Source organism: Podarcis erhardii (genome assembly GCF_964252035.2).
Source record: "Podarcis erhardii genome assembly, chromosome: 1".
NCBI lineage: Eukaryota > Metazoa > Chordata > Lepidosauria > Squamata > Lacertidae > Podarcis > Podarcis erhardii.
Window position 1 is genome coordinate 34744773 of NC_138497.1, and position 17512 is coordinate 34762284.

The window sequence follows — 17512 nt, forward strand, 5'->3', positions numbered from 1 at the left end:
TAAAAAGAACATACTTAAACTTGTCCTTCCTGAGTTATCCATCTGTGGATAGTAGGGCATGCTAGATAAATAAACCAGTTCTTTTATATGCTGCTACCAACAACAATAGTTGGCATCCGTTTTGCTTGGGAGACGATGGAAGAGTGGCCCCCTCTCAAAAAGCTGAACCAAAGGACGTTTATAACTTAAGCAAGGTGACCACATTTTTTTTGGGAGGGGTGAAAAATGTGGATCCTTTATTGTAACGTTTTTTTAAACAGAGCATTATTGTTATTTCTATGAAAGGGAGCCTATTTAACGCCGTGTTGGCGTATGTTCATTTTAATTAACTTTGTATTTTCTTGCTTTTGCCACTATGATGTGGGGGCAGGTTTCTGCTAACTGCACGTGCGAACCAGAAACCGTTGGCGGGGGGGGGGACCCACTGCGCGCGTTCCTGTTGGATACTGTATCAGAAAACCTTCAGAAAGCGGGCCCTTTGCCAACAAGGGGCGTTGGGCGTCACCATTTCGCACCGTAATGTTAAGCCGTGTCTGTCATAGCGCCTCGGCGTATCTCTCGGCGAGAGCGATTCCTCATTTTCTCCCAGGGCTGGTGAGCATAGCGACTGCTCAGCGCATGCGTCCAACAAGGATGGGTTTTTTTTTTTTTACATAAATGGATTCAGCCGCCGAACGGAGACGTCAGAGCCTTTGCTGACGTATCTCGATTCCGCCAGTCAGGATTGTGAAGGGAGGGCGGTCTTCCCGGCGCATGCGCGATGTGTTCGTTAGGTAAAGCATGGATTTCCCTTCGGCTCGCCAGGCTGTTTTGAACGTGCTGCGGGGTGCGCGGGCGGGGGATCTGCCCCGCCTGCTTCACTGGATGAGAACGACCAGTAAGCAACGTTTCTCCTCGGTTCTTATCAGTTTCTTCACTGCCTGTTTCTTCCTGCGCTTGCATTACAGTTTTCTTACGAGCGAGAGCTGCAACAAAATGTTGCAGCATGGGGTGTTCTTGTTCAGGATACCCCTCCCCCAATTCAGTCACCCCCAATAATCGGTCAGTATTCAGGGCCCACTGAGTATGCTCAGTCATCGACCAGCTGTTTGGGGCCGTCTTCCCTCCCTTGCCCCAATTTAGTGTGTTACTTTGGGTTCCACCAAGCCTAATGATAGTTTGCATGTTTGATGTTCCCAGTCATTACACCTCTGTAACCAGGTTATACAAAAGCACAAGGGTCAGGACTGTTTCCCTCATGATCAGCTTTCTGTCACAGGCATCTGATGGCTGGCATGAGAAGCATGATGCTGGACCTAAGGGCCATGTACTGGTTTTGGAATCCAATGCAGTCTTAAAATACTGTAGCATGTTCTTCATATTCGGGCTGGAAAATCCTGTACGTATTTTGAAGGCGAACCTGAAAAATTGGGGGAAGTTTCCCTTTTGATATCAAGATGCTTTCAGTATGTTGAGTATGTAGCAATACCTGATGAATTTATAACCCTTGGGCAACTTAATCTGTTATTAACAGCCAAAAAGCAAAAATGCATTATCAATTATCTGTGTATGCATTTTTTGATCATAACTGCTTATGAGTGCAAGGTATCAATGTTATACCTCTTACCAACATTGATTACCTGTGCTGAAATCACATTTCAAAACACTTCAGACGTGTGTGTGTGTGTTGTTGTTGTTGTTTTTATGCAAAGCACAGACTATAAACCAGGGTAAAGGAACCTGTGATCCTTCATATATTGTTGGATTACAAACCCCCTTCACCCCTGATCATTGGCCATGTTGTCTAGGGTTGATGAAAAGTGGAAACTTAGCCACATCTGTTCCCCATACCTGGCATAAACTGCATGTAGAACAAAATTGTCACATAATTCCTTAATATGCATTTATGAATATAACTAATAATTGAAATTACTCAGCATCAGTTAGTGCAAATTTGCAGTATGGAAAGCCATTATCTGTTATTTGCTTCATCCCAATAGTGATCATCCTCACAGTGTTGGTACCACTGTGTTAGGTTGTTGAAACAGTCATGTTCTCTAACACATGTAAAGCTGGTAATGAGTACATTGCTTCCATCTTGAACCTGAAAACAGTTGTCCTCAAAGAACATTTGCAATACACCAGGCAGAAGAACAAGGGAGGTAGTACTTTCTTCCAGGATGAATGTCATGGCAAGAGGAAGACTTTTGGCCACAACCACTAACTAAAGAACAAGTAGTATTGGGGAATGTATCCTCCTCCCAAAAAATGCACTGCTCCAGCTGTTGGTTTCTTTGGGAGTCTCTGGCCTTTGTTGTTGGCCAAATGAACAGGGATGTATAGTTTGGGTTATCTTAATATAGACTTTGAGATCATTTGATTAAAATATTTTAAAATAAAATAGCATTACAAGATAATCAGCGGCTGATGGATTTGAGCTCAGCACATTGAAAAATATGGAATCATCAACATAGCCCCTTACTTGTACCTGCTTTCCAGATGTCCCTCTCTTGCACCCTGATTACAGCTGGTGTGAATTTTTTCTCTGGTAAGCCGGTGTTTGGATCTTTGCAGCACTGCCCCACAATGGCATTGTGGTGCTGCTATTAAGAATTCTTGGGTGGCTGCATCAGTAAAAGTTTGTGACCAGTCTTGCTTAGAAAACGCTAAAATACTTTTTCCTTTCGCATACGTAGTATAAGAGAGGAGTTCTACCAAATTACAGAAACCCCATGGTTTTATACCGTAATAGAAATAGACATTGCTATCTTTAGGCAGCTGCTTAGCAACCCTTCCTTCACTGTTGCGCAGTTGGTGTGGTCTACCCACAACTGTGAGGTGTATGTTTCTAAATTTACTGATGGTTTAAATTCATTTTCCCCATTATGGTGCAAATGAGCTCAAATAGCACCCTGAAATCATCAGCCATCTCATTTATTTATTTATTTATTTATTATATTTGCATCCTATCTTTCCTTCATGGAGCTTGAGGAGGTAGCAGATATGATTTTCCATCCTTCCATTTTATCCTCAGAAGAACTCTCTGAAGTAGGTTAGACTAAGAGACAGTAACTGACACATGGTCAGCTTCATGGCTAAGGTGGGGTTTAAACCCCTGGTCTTAGTCCACCACTTTAATTACTACACCATACTGACTGAACAGATATGAACAAGTATTGAACAGACGACAGGCACTGAATGACTTTAACATCTGTGCTGGGCCCACCTTGGGATGGCCAGCTTAGAACTTCATGCAACTATGACAACCATGGCACTTGGCCTGTATACTACTGGCCTGTATTCAGCAGGAAAATCTCTGGATCTGGTCTTTGTTGCTGGGTTAATGATCTGGAATTGAGGGTAATACACCATGTGGTAATACATATTAAGGCCTTCTCTGTGGCGGTATCCCAATTGCAGGATATCCTTTCCCTGGAAGCTTGAGTAGCACCAATGCTTTTGGCATTTCAGTTCCAGGGGAAGACCTGGTTGTTTGCCAATACATTTGTGGGATGTTGGACTGCTGCTGTAATTCTGGGTGTTTTTATGACTGAACTTTTAATGCCATGTTTTTAACCTGCACTTAACTATCTGTAATTGCTCTTGTTTTATGTTGTAACCTGCCTGGAATCACATAATGAATTTCAAGCTAAAAATACATTTAATAAAGGGAATATGTAGGCCACCTCTACTTCCATCTCCGAGACAAGGGCAGGTTACCCTTTATCTCAATCATCTTCTTAAGAAACATTTGTGCTGTACTATTAGTTTGCATGGGACGCGGGTGGCGCTGTGGGTAAAACCTCAGCGCCTAGGACTTGCCGATCGTATGGTCGGCAGTTCGAATCCCTGCGGCGGGTGCGCTCCCGTCGTTCGGTCCCAGCGCCTGCCAACCTAGCAGTTCAAAAGCACCCCCGGGTGCAAGTAGATAAATAGGGACCGCTTACCAGCGGGAAGGTAAACGGCGTTCTGTGTGCTGCGCTGGCTCGCCAGATGCAGCTTGTCACGCTGGCCACGTGACCCGGAAGTGTCTGCGGACAGCGCTGGCTCCCGGCCTATAGAGTGAGATGAGCGCACAACCCTAGAGTCTGGCAAGACTGGCCCGTACGGGCAGGGGTACCTTTACCTTTACCTTTACCTTTACTAGTTTGCATATGGGAACGGAGTCTGTGCATATCTGCTGAGAAGGAAAGCCCATTGAATTCAATGGGTTTTACTCCCAGGTAACTCTGCAAAGGATTACAAGCAAGACATGTTGCAGCCTTGGAGAATGCATCCTGTTTCTTTTCTTTCTCCTGAAGGAGAGTTTTACAACTGATGTATTGGGATCCTGGTTTCAGATTTCAGAATACTGGAGGGCATCTACCCTATTCACCTGGATTTTGGGTGGGGCAGCACACCTTTGCTGGAGAGACAAAAATAGCCTTTGCTTTGTTCTGTTGCTTCTCTAGTTAGTGAAGTAGGTGTCTTGCTTAAGCAGCTGCTTGCAAGCATCAGGGAAAGAACAGGGTGAGGAGAGTAAAGTCATAGACTGCATGCATGTCATATATTTAAAGCATATCACTTTCCCCGAAGAATCCTGGGAACTGTCGTTTATCTGCTCACACTTAACACCCTTAGCAAACTTCAAATTCCAGGATTCTTTGGGGGGCAGAAATTTATGCAGCCATTGTTTAGGCAGGAAAGCCCCTCAAAACCCATCAGTACCAGCTATTGCACATAAATGCTGCCCTCATGTTACTGGTGAATGTTGTCAGCCTACAGTCATGAGCTGACACCTGGCATGGGGTGGTAGCTAAGCTGAAGGGAGGTGTCCTCTCTGCTAGAGTATGGTGCATTAAAGGTAAAAGGTAAAGGACCCCTGGACAGTTAAGTCCAGCCAAAGGTGACTATGGTGCTCATCTTGCTTTTCAGGCCGAGGAAGCTGGCATTTGTCCACTTTCCGGGTCATGTGGCCAGCATGACTAAACCACTTCTGGTGCAATGGAACACCATGACGGAAGCCAGGGCGTACAGAAACGCCTTTTACTGTACCTTCCTGCCACAGTGGTACCTATTTATCTACTTGCACTGGTGTGTTTTTGAACTGCTAGGTTGGCAGGAGCTGAGCAGAGCAACAGGAACTTGCCCCATTCGGCAGATTTGAACTGCCGACCTTCCGATCAGCAAGCCCAAGAGGCTCAGTGGTTTAGATCACAGCGCCACCTGTGTCCCACTCATCTTATTACCAGGTGCTGGAAACTAAAAGAGAGTCGAGTGTTGTTGCACTCAGGTCCTGTTATATGAGCCAATAGTGTGACACGGCAGCTAAAAAAGCCAATGCAATTCTGGGCTGCATCAATAGGAGTATAGCATCTAGATCAAGGGAAGTAATAGTGCCACTGTATTCTGCTCTGGTCAGACCTCACCTGGAGTACTGTGTCCAGTTCTGGGCACCACAGTTCAAGAAGGACACTGACAAACTGGAACGTGTCCAGAGGAGGGCAACCAAAATGGTCAAAGGCCTGGAAACGATGCCTTATGAGGAATGGCTAAGGGAGCTGGGCATGTTTAGCCTGGAGAAGAGGAGGTTAAGGGGTGATATGATAGCCATGTTCAAATATATTAAAGGATGTCACATAGAGGAGGGAGAAAGGTTGTTTTCTGCTGCTCCAGAGAAGCGGACACGGAGCAATGGATCCAAACTACAAGAAAGAAGATTCCACCTAAACATTAGGAAGAACTTCCTGACAGTAAGAGCTGTTCAACAGTGGAATTTGCTGCCAAGGAGTGTGGTGGAGTCTCCTTCTTTGGAGGTCTTTAAGCAGAGGCTTGACAACCATATGTCAGGAGTGCTCTGATGGTGTTTCCTGCTTGGCAGGGGGTTGGACTCGATGGCCCTTGTGGTCTCTTCCAACTCTATGATTCTGTGACTTCCCATGGGTGCCTGGTTGCCCACTGTGAGAACAGGATGCTGGGCTAGATGAGCCACTGGACAGATTCAGCAAGTCTGTTGTTATGATATTTTTATTAGGCCTTGTTTTTATCTGACCCATAAATTACAACTACAGATTATAAAGGTTTCTTACATGTCTCTGCTTCCTTGAAAGGCGATTGCTGCCTCCAGAAGCAGGCCCAGGGAGCCAGCTATAGGGTAACTTGGCTCAACTTCTCTGCTTGAGAGGGAGGGAGAGCATAAAGCGTAGGTGAATTCTCCCCTTGCTCTGCTGCTCTTGTGAGAGAGAGAGGTTTGGAAGATAGTATTACTTTCTCATAGCAGAGTTAGCACAGTGGTGATTGCTCCAAGCACATTAAAACTCCATTAGATTTTACATCTGCCCTCGTTCACCTTTAAATATTTCCCACAAAATACTTAGGCTAGAATAAATCACAGACACAGCATTGCAAATAAGTGAATATTTTACTCAAGAGTTTCAGCAGTTACAGCAAACAACTCTCCATCTGTTGGCAGTAAAGTAAAGAAGAAAAGGTTCCAAAGGAATGACATTTGTCTTCTTACACAAATGAATCATGCAGAAGATGCAGGCTGTAAAATTACTTCAGAGAGATTTTTCATTCATGTGGTTTTTCTTCAGCTGAGAGCCATGCTTGGCTACCAGCTTCTTCAAGGAACACAGGGGTGGGGTGAGGAAGCAAAGGCTGCTGGGAGCCTGCTGAGTTCCATCCTTGTTAACTTGTGATCAGAATAACTCTTTCATGCACGTAAGTGTGCGTCAGCAACTGCATATTACTACAACTTGTCTCTGATATTATTTTCTCTTCATGTGGCAGCACTTGCACACCATCAGAGATATCATTTTATCTCCTGAGTCCAGAGGCATTTTAGGTTCTGCAGTGTGTTTCTGGTATGATGGGTGTATGGGAGCTCCTATCAGCCTCAAGCCTATTATGGAGGTTTTTGCTGAGCTGAGGGGAAGCAAACAGAATGGCACTTCAGTTCAGTTATCTTGGTTTCAATCTAGCTGGCTGAGGGGTACATTTTTTTTCTGTCAAGGTTTTCTGTGTCAGCATGAGGACAGTAAACATGCATATTCAACTTTGAGTCTGTAACCCTTCTTGAAGATCTTGTGGAAGTAGAAAAGAGTTGTTTGCTACCGGAGCACGTCTACTGCATTTATATGCTTAGAAAGATGGCTAAAGAAAAAGTTGGCTAATTATAGAGTTGCATCCAATTCCGTGCGAACTAACTTCCCCTGCCTCTCCTCTCACCTGCCTGCAGGCCACCAGTCCTCTTGAACATATTTTAAGAGTTCGCAAGGAGCTGCAGCCAGGAAATCCCACTGTGTGGGAACACTTGCGCAATGGCAACATTGCGTATAACCCATGGTACTTTCTGTAGCCACACTTACAACAGCCACTGAGATAGGAGGATGCATTTTTAGCTCATGTGGGATTTCAGTTCTTGCTGGGTTTTGCCTGCCACTTTCATACTGGAGTAACCGCAAGGTTTCAAATTCTTTTTTTCCTCTCCCTTAGGAAAAAAACATCTCCTCAAGATGTTCCTTTAATTGGTAAACTGGGTGGGCCTGTATGACCAGTTTTGCAGTGAAATGCTGGCCTCCACCCTCCTTCTCAAAATACTGTAACTACAAATAATGATGCTTGAAACTACTTTGGGGAGTTACTAAGCTAAAAGAAATTGATTTAAAATAGTCTTAAGGTTCCAACCTTAAAACTGTGTCATAGCAGAATTCTATTGTGTCTGAGCTTTAAGTAGCTGGGTGAAAGGAAGATGGCAATGTTGCCGGTGCATCTTCAATCCTAACAGTATTCTTCCTGTTTACAGTTCTAGCCAGTCACTGCATATCAGCCATGCCCACCTTTTAAAAGGCTTTTTGTACTTCTGCCTGCCTCTTGTATCTCAGTGGTCTTGTTTTATCAAGGGAGTTTGCTATTAGAGGCAGTAATTTTCAGGGAAGAAGAGGGTAAGCAATAATACAGAAGGTAGCCTGAGCTGAAAAAGTCACCACGTTGCAGAAAATAGCTCTACAGGGAATAAAATGTATATTAACAGCCTGCAGGTCAAATTCTTAGTTTTGGAGACTATATCACATTGATATTTCATACTGTTGAAGATACCTCATAAATGTCACTACTGAGCTATGCTTTCCCTCCATTTTCCATTATTTTCTCAATTACTGTTCCAACAAACCTTTGCTTATACCTTTTTCCCAAATATGAAATGTGTTTTAAAATGTACAAGCAAGCAGTTGCATGTTTTTGCCTTTCTTCCAATACTTCAAAAGCATCTTTGATGTTTAAATAGCTAAGTGAATGAAATACGATAACTTTGGGGGGAGCAAAGATTGCCGTGTTGGTAGGTTTCTACATCTTAAAGTAAATCTTAAAATAACCGAGTGCTTTTTGAAATGTAATGTCATCGGCATGTAAATCTGTCGCCTATAGGAAAAATAAGCAACAAAAGTTGTGCAACTGCTCTTCAAATAAAAATCCTGAACATCTGGAATTGTGTGCAAATCACCGTTGCATTAATATTGTTGATGCCTGAGAGTGCCACATGATCATTTATTTATATATACATATATATTTTGTAGATGACTTTGATGAATTCACATCCAGTAATGATGATATTATTCTCAGAAGTATTGCTGAAGATCTTAGAGATTGTTTGCCAAAAGAGGCCATGCTCAGCTCCGAGCACCTTGCTCTCCAAAAAGTAAGTTTAGCCTTTGAGGCCTTCCCGTGTCAGATGGTTTAGTGATGTGGGTCCACCACTAGGACTATCAGGGACTTCTGTCTGATGGAGGTTGCTGAATGACCTGATTGAGTCACTGTCAGAACTTGAGCCCAGGGCATCTGTATTTAACAGCTCAAGAAAGAGAAGAGCAGGGAATAAGCTTTAACTGCTGAAGAAGTGTCCTTGTGCTGATTGGCCCAGTGTAGGTCAGGTGATGCTTGGTCATGCTTAATCATCTAAGCAGCAAAAACAGAATAAAACACTACAAAGCATTGATCAAGTTTTCAAGTTCCTCAGAATTCTTCTTCTGCCTAAATGTTCCTTTGGTGTGTTTTTTTCCTATTATGCTCTGAAACATATTTCTTCTCCCTCTATTTCACCTATCTATCCTGAATAAGATAGGGACACGGGCGGCGCTGTGGGTTAAACCACACAGCCTAGGACTTGCTGATCAGAAGGTCGGCGGTTTAAATCCCCGCGACGGGGTGAGCTCCCATTGCTCGGTCCCAGCTCCTGCCAACCTAGCAGTTAGAAAGCACGTCAAAGTGCAAGTAGATAAATAGGTACCGCTCCGGCGGGAAGGTAAACGGCGTTTCCGTGCACTGCTCTGGTTCGCCAGAAGCGGCTTAGTCATGCTGGCCACATTACCTGGAAGCTGTACCAGTAAAGCGAGATGAGCGCCGCAACCCTAGAGTCGGACACGACTGGGCCTAATGGTCAGGGGCCCCTTTACCTTTTATCCTGAATAAGAGTTTTGAAGAACTCGGAAGCTTGCTCTCTGTGACTTCTCAGTTGATCCTAATAAAAACAGTATACTGCAGTTATTTTTGGATCCCACCTCTCCAGATGAACCAGCATAGCTAGCTGCAATCTTCATTTGTTTGGGGCAAAAATACTGAATTTAGCTGCCCGGGAGAGGGAGCCTAGAATTTCTACCACCTAACAGTGGGACCTGGGTTATGAGGGTTACATGTCCTCTGCCTATGGGGGAGCTAGTTTTGCTTCCATTGGCTCCTCTTAATCAGCTAAAATTAGTCACTATCTTTCCTCATATTACTCCACAATTTCCCCCCTTTTGCTGTTTGCTTTATAACAAAGATATATATTCCAGCTAGCACTGATGACATATTAAGTATCACGCAAGTAAATGCAATCTATCTATCTATCTATCTATCTATCTATCTATCTATCATCTATATCTATTTATCTATTTCTCATTTATAGCTGCAGAAACTGCCACCTTCAAAGTGCATTCTTAGTAGACAGCAATGTGGGGTCTCCAAATGAAACGCCTGGCCGTGAATATAACTCATTGATGTAGCAGTATAATATATAATACTGACTCCTTAGACAGAGAAAACATGTTAAATTAGAGGTACAAAATAATGAGGAAACAGGCATAATTTAGGTCAAGGGTTCCCAAACTGTGGTTTGTGGACCACCAGTGGTCTGAGAGCTTCCCTCGGGTGTTCCATGGTGTGCCTATAAAAATACAGTTAAAATTCATAGAGCAACCAGCGCAGTGCATTATTATTGGTTCAATAGACAGGAAGATCATGAAGTGGCCAGCCAAGACTCACCGCAATTTTCAAGTGGTCCTTTGTGGGGGCAGGGAATTTTGGAACCACTGACTTATGTCCAGTGGAACAGAAAGTCTAGGGCTTAAATTGTGTGCAGCTAGTACTGGGCGAAATGTGCTGATTAATATACATGTTCAGCTTTATGCTTCTCCTTCAGCTGCAACAGCAAACAAAACCCACAGTTCATATTGATGCATTCCTTTATGATGATGACTGTATTGACTCACTGTGTGAAGAAGGGAAGATGAGCAGATATTACTGTCTAATGTGCGGCTCTCACCGGACAGCATCATTAGGTAAGTACATAGATGATGTACTTGGAGGCCAAATGACAGCATTGGTCAATGTGTGCCTATGCAGTTGATCCAATGTTTTTTTTCGAAATCAAATATGGAGTAGCTTCAGGTTTCAGTCAGATGTGGAACTATGCTTTTCAGAGTGAGCTGCGGAAGCATCTACAAGTTATTGTGCTCCCAGATGAAATGGGAAATAAGGTGAAAGTCCATTAAAAAAAGGAAAATGGGTTTGACTGCATGGTCTCAATTTATATAGTTTATTAACAATAGTAAAGTAATCTCCCTTTCATCTTGTCACAGCAGCTACTATGGAGAAATTATCTTAATGCTGTTGAAGTGAGCTGATTTTCCAGGTTTATTTTGATGCATGCAAGACTTAACATGTGTACATGTATTGTCTTGGAAGACAGCACTTTGCGTTTTGTAGTTGTTTTTAAAATTTGCAATAAAGTTTATAAAAAAGGAACAAAACCAATAAACATAAATTAACTTTTAATTTTAGTTCAGGTAAATCGGTGGGGTTGTTTATGTCTTAGGTGTAACTTGTAACTAAAATATGTGTGTGTTTATTATACCAACATTAATTTTTCCAATTAAAAGTGTGTTGGCTAAAACCATTGAAGTTGAGCAGAAACAGTTCCCTTTAGGGAGAAAGTTCCAAAGTCAGGATGTCATTACAGAGAAGGCCCTAAGTTGCATTCAGGGAATGTCTGGAGGACAGAGCAGGCTCACAGCTGCAGGTCCCCCCTTTCAAGCTCTTTACCGATAGCTGGAATGTAAAAACGAAGCCTGCACTTGTGCAGAGAAAAGCTTTGTATGTGTAATTAGGAACCCTGCCCGTTGCAAGTTTCTGTTTGCACAGAGAGAGCTCGTCTATATACCAGTTGTGTATGCATCCTAGGCTCTGTTCAGACTTTCGGTTGAACATATGGCATTCTAGGTTGGAGGATATGGTCCTGATTTCCCCACCATGTGTTCATATGTGAAAAGGACTCCAATCTGTTCTTCATTTTGTTCACAATTCTGTTCAAAGAACAACGTGAAGCAGACCCATAGCACTTACTAGACAGTTAAGATCTCACAGAGTATCATTTAAACCGTTTACTCTTCAGTAGTTGCACTTAATTTATGCTATATTACTTAAAATTGAGTGGGAAATGTGTCCAGTGCTACAGTCTCACCCTGTATTATTAAGGTTATTTTTTAAGTAAAGAAATACAAGATTGTGTCCAGTTTGATGTTTTACTCAAAATTATAAAGATGTGAATGTGGCGGGGAATATTATTCTCAGCAGACAAGTGGAAAAATGATCATTCTTGTTGGAAAGGTGTTTTAATCCATGTTCTACTAAACATTTGAGAGTGTTTGATGATTGTTCCAGCAAGGTTGCATATTTAAAATTATTTTGCTCTTATTTCCCAGAGTTCATTTCTCATTCCTTTTCCATCTCGGAACTGAAGTTTCTCTTTCGGCATGTACTGCCTGATCTGACAGGAAAGGTGGTGGTTGACATTGGTTCCAGACTTGGTGCGGTCCTCTTTGGGGTAAAACCCAGTCCAGGAATTTGTTAACAATTTCCTGTGATGTATCTTTTTTCCTGTTCCTGGTGGTTATTCTGTGCTTCTGTGCTATGTGTTGTCCTGCAGATACACTGTTTAATGTTATAACCTACCTTGCTCAAAATCTTGTTCAAAACATGAGTGGTGTATTACTGGACATCTTACTCCAAACCCAGATGTGATATGACTACATTCTCTTCTCTAAGCCAGAAAGATACGCGTGTAATGACATATTACAGCCACTTTGTTATTATAACTGCTCGATAAGTCTCTGGATAAGGAGGAGGGTTGGGCTGGTGATACTTTTTTTGAGTTTTGGGCAAATCCAGCTCAATAGTTAAAAGAATTGTTTCAGCAGTTTTTAGGAAATAGATATCAGGAAGCCATTGCCCAGGTTCAGGTTTGCAGTCATGTTTTGCTTCACCATAAAGTTGATATCTGTGTATAATTTTGGTTCTCAAACTGTGTGTGTGCCTTCATAGGCTACAGCCTTAGGGAAGGGCTGGAATTTAATATTAGAGCACAGGCCTCAGACACTGAACAACTTCTGCAAGTCAGTGTAGATACTTCAAAAGGTCCAAGACAGCCTCATATTTTATTATGTTCCCCTTGTTACCAAGAAAAATCAGCAGTTGCTTACCTAGCTAAACTCTTCCTTATCAGAGACTACAGAGAAAGTCTACTACTCCTCCCAATTATGTAGTATCATCAGGTAATGTCTGTGTTGCTTAAGCAAGATTTTGGCTTGTCTCCTGCCTGAACCTGAATTTGTTATAGTCAGTTCTTTGTTTACTGTTGTTGTATTATCTTATGGTTTGATTGACTGACATTGATCCCTTTAGTGCTCCTTCAGATTTAGGAAGGCAGGATAAAAACCCCTTAATAAATAAACAAAAGACGAGCATAGGACCATAGCATTTTATCAAAAGGTCTTAAGAAGCTCTTTAAAAATACCAAGCTGCCCCCATGGGCATAATCTTGATCAGAAAGGGGAGCTTTTTTCTTGATCAGAAAGGGGAGCATCTTCCTAGATGCTCTGACCACTTGTGTTAAGGATCCAGTTATTTCTTGGCATTCCCTTTTTTCCTGGAATAACAAATGAAGTAGATGCAGTGTCAATTTTTGCTAAATTTATCTTAAATTAGAAACACCTGTTAACATTTGGAAAGCTGAAGCACTTTATGGTGTTAAAAATGGAATATATCCTCCAGATAAAGCATAACTCATATTTTTAAAAATAGTTCTTTTCATCATATTCTTTGCTTCTATTTACAGAAGTGGCAATCTGCCATATTTAATCTGAATAGACTGTTTTTCTAGCCAGATGGTTAAGAGTTTCAGAAAGCTGTAATAGTTATCATTTAGGGGCATCTTAATATGTGGGTTTCTAGCATTTGTCATGTTAAATCCATATAAATTGATCAAGCTTCTTGTGAAACATTTATTCTAATTTATAAGATAAATTATTATGGCAGGGTAGACTTTCTATTGTAGCGCTAAACACTATTTTGAGCACTTGCTACCAAGCCCTCTGGAACAGGGCCTGAAACTTTCTAAGATTCTTACAATCTCATCTTATATATATATATAAAATTCAGTAAAGCTTAACATTTCATTTCAGTCCACCTATATATATATCTGTCTATCTACACTGGCTTTTCTTTTAGGGCTACTTTTATAGCTCAGCGTCTCAGATCTATGGTGTTGAAATGAATGCAGACTTTTGCCGGTTGCAGGAAGTTATCATTGCAAAATACCAACTTCATAGAAGAATAAAGGTAGTAACGTATTTCTTAGTTTGTTTTATTTACAGAGAGATTTTGAACTAGCAAGTCAATATTCATAGAAAAATAATGTCACTGGAGTTGCAATATCTTCGCAGTCATGCACATATCTGGTAGGATACCTCAAATAGTTGAAGTTTGTAAATGTTTTTGACTGAAACCATCATGTGATTCAAAGCAACTCCATAGCAGCCTGTACACTCAGCTCTGGAGTTAAACGTAGGCTGGAGGATATTCAATATTAATAATATTGAAACAATTAAAAAGGTTTAAGATGATTTTAAGATTTTCCCATGACCAACAAGCAAAGAATAATAGTATTTAGTATTTGTATAATCAGATGTTCCAAGCACTTTATGTGTGCTATCTTGTGGTAATACATATAATTCAATAAGAAAGGTCAGTATTTTTACACCCATATTGCAAATGGGGAGGCTGAGGCCAAGAGTAAGAGGCTTGCTTAGGGTCAGGGTCAGGGAACCTCTGGCCTGTGAACCAACCTTAGCCCACCAGGTGTCCCTTTGGGCCTGCAAGACCATTTTGGACAAAGCAGCCAACAATCAGCTGGTTGTCAGGAGTCATTAAAATGCTGTGCAAAGCAGGAACCCAGCACAAAGCAGTATCACACCCCCAATCAGCTGATAAGATGGGAGGGAGCACTTCCTTGATCCAGCTGTTCTCACCACCCTTTCATTTCAGTAGCTGTTTCACTATAAAGTGAAGCAGCTGCTGAAATGAATTGGGTGGGGAAGTCTTAAGTAGGATTCACCAAATGCACCCCATCAGCGGAAGCCCTGTGCAAAGCCTTCTGCTTGTGCAAGATGGCTTTTTCCTCCTTTATGCCACTGCACCTTCAAAAATGGCTTTTTGGGGGGAGAACCCCCAGAACATTGGGTGGAGTGGGCTAATTTCAGTATTTGAGATTGTTGCCAGATGATCTTTCATGTTAGAAGCTTACAGATTTTCCCCCTTCAGGTACTTCATGCAGACATTTGTACTCAGGCGTCACTTCTTCAGAATGCTGACATTGTTGTGATGAATAATGTTTTTGAATATTTCCTTGACAGCTCAGAACAGGCCAGGTAAGATGTGTGTTCGTGAATTTTTTAGAAACTAGGAATACATTCCTGAGGATACATTTAGACTTACATATGTTTCTCCTCTTTTAAAATGCTAGAATTGAAATGTATATTTAAGAAAAACGTAAGTTCCAGACTCTCAAACTCAAGTAGTTATTATGAAGCAAGTTGTTTAAGCGATATATGACACATTTAATGTCAGCTAATAATGGAGTCCAGTGGACAATATTAGAAAACCTGGAAACTGATGGTGATCCTATAAGTGCAAAATTAAAAAATGAAGCTACCAGGCAGTTAACAACCTATGAGAAAATAATAGTGGGAGGAAACATAGTGGCGTAATGTCTAATTTCATCCATGCACAAAATTATTACAGAGGTACAATTTTGCCCACAGCAAAATTTAAGAAGTTGGTGGGTGGTAAATTGGAATTTAGACAAAGAGGAAGAAGAGTGGAATAAATTATGGACGTAAGAGCCATGCAAATCCCTATCAGCAATGACAAGGAAAAGATCTCTCAATATAGTTGTTAAACTACAACACCTACCAGCCCCAACCAGCATGGCCAGGAGGTTGGAGTGTTTTAGTCCCCCACAGCTGGAAGGCCACAGGTTTCACATCCCTGTCCTCGCAGCAGCTGTGATAATAGTTGCCTCAAATAAGAGCCAGCCAACTTGCTCTCCTGTTATGCAGTGGCAGATATGTGACATTGCCTGAGGCTGGGATTGCAGCCATTATTTGGTACAAGTTCCTTGACCCAATTCCAGGCAATTCAATTAACACATACACTGTGACCCTGGATGACCCATTCTACAATGTTTGGTAAGCCCCACTAACCCTATAGGCTTTTGGGGATGGGATACAGGGCTGTAGGATGGAAAGGGAAAATCCATTGTATTGAGGTGCCTTGTGCTTATGCGGTGGTAGATGCAACCTGTTATAAACATTGGTAGTATTTCTTTTTGTATTTTTCAAAATGCAGATGTTTTATAAATCTGGTTAATATTATTTCCCACAAACAGTGGGGTACACTCCATAATAATACTGCACTATAAAATAATTTTGCATATATGTCAGGCACATATCAAAGAGGCTGTAATGCTCATGCAGGCCAAGCTAAGCTTCTAGTATTTTTCTCTCGGAGCACAAACGCCAAATGATGGATGATAATAACTACACTTTGTTGGAACATGTTAGTTCGTGCTAAGCAAGTAATTTTCCATAAGGGTTGCACAAGCAAGTGAAATCTAAACTTACTTTCCCCTAGATCCTGGAAATTTATCAGGCAAAATGTAAGAAAGAAAGGTTCCTTATTAGTGACGTTGCCAAGCCTTGAGAAGTCTCTTTCGGAGCTTCAGGTAAGTAGTTATTTCTCAAATTTTTCTGCAGTCAAGTCTCTCCTTTTTATGGAAAAAGCTTTTTTGAGATGTGCAACAGAAGCCCTCCTTGTGTGTCCACCTCCTAGATCAGTGAGGTTGGTGGCAAGAGAGAGGACCATGGAGGTCCCATGGCTTCCTGCCAGTAGGTCTCATATTTGGCACTTTGGGAAGATCTGAGCATAGTTCTAGCAAACTGCCTGTTTCTCCCCTCAGGTTCTTAATGATTATACCTGTGAGAAAGAAGGACTGGGGTGGGGGGAAGCAACGTGTGTCAATGGCAAGATGAAAATGTGATTTTGATCAGTTCACTGAGGGCCACAGTACTATCATTTGCAATGATATCGTTGAGTGAGATAGCAATGTGTGAATACTACCAATACTGCAGTCCCAAATCCGTCACAAGATACTGAAAACACACATGTACATTGCAAACCTTACCTATGTTAGTCTTGCAGCAGAATAATATTTTATTTTGATAACCTTTTATTACCTGCCTTTATCAGTAGTCAAGAGGTCTGCATGCACTGGAAAGCAGGTGCAAATATGAAATTTTAATTTCTTTTCAGGTCGACATTCAGCTCAGCCAATGGGTAGAAGCTCTGCCGTTGGACTACGATGTGTTTTTCGAAGAAGTTGCTGATAGAGAAGCACTTGAACAAATTCACTTGTACAGAATTCTCTAATATAAATGTGTACTGACATTGAAATTGCATTGAATTGCAGTTCTACAGTTCTTTTTTCAAGAATTCTTATTTTTTTTCCTGTTTTTCATAATGCAAACACATAAACAATGAGCAATAAGAATAACCCAATCAGAGGGGCATACAAAAGCTCAAATAAAGTTCTTCTTTTGATATATCTATTTTTGTCAGTTGAGTGAGTCCTTCCATAAAGAGCCATGAGTTGTCGGTAGGGTTGGAGTTGAGTGTGAGGAGGGCACAAATGATATAAAGCTGAACCTTATTGTATCAAAGTCACTTTCTTGTCCTCTGCCATTTTTTTGTCTGCTACTAAGGGATCCCAAGCCCTCCTTGTTTGGTTCATACAATACAATTTTTGATAACCAGGATATTTTGCCATTGTGTATAAATTAATTAGTAGGATTTTGTTTTGTTTTTTTGCCAGTTTTGAATCTTGTTGTGAGTTAGTGGTATGGGT

The 17512-nt window shown here is 41.6% G+C and overlaps 1 protein-coding gene across 1 annotated transcript; it reads left to right on the plus strand.

Moving 5' to 3' along the window:
* Nucleotides 1-450: 450 nt before the first annotated feature.
* Nucleotides 451-17213, plus strand: LOC309343687 (uncharacterized protein). Its single transcript, XM_081865462.1, has 8 exons — nucleotides 451-877; nucleotides 8535-8656; nucleotides 10415-10553; nucleotides 11976-12097; nucleotides 13780-13890; nucleotides 14872-14978; nucleotides 16243-16333; nucleotides 16921-17213. Exons 1-8 carry the CDS (start codon nucleotides 781-783, stop codon nucleotides 17035-17037), a joined length of 906 nt encoding a protein of 301 aa, XP_081721588.1. The 5' UTR covers nucleotides 451-780; the 3' UTR covers nucleotides 17038-17213.
* The last annotated feature ends 299 nt before the right edge of the window (nucleotides 17214-17512 follow it).

Excerpts from the sequence above, each read along its gene's own strand:
- LOC309343687 (XM_081865462.1), top strand. The coding sequence starts at position 781 with ATGGATTTCCCTTCGGCTCGCCAGGCTGTTTTGAACGTGCTGCGGGGT. Across the intron at positions 878-8,534 it reads TCACTGGATGAGAACGACCA|ATGACTTTGATGAATTCACA; the intron begins GTAAGCAACGTT and ends TATATTTTGTAG. Across the intron at positions 14,979-16,242 it reads GACAGCTCAGAACAGGCCAG|ATCCTGGAAATTTATCAGGC; the intron begins GTAAGATGTGTG and ends ACTTTCCCCTAG.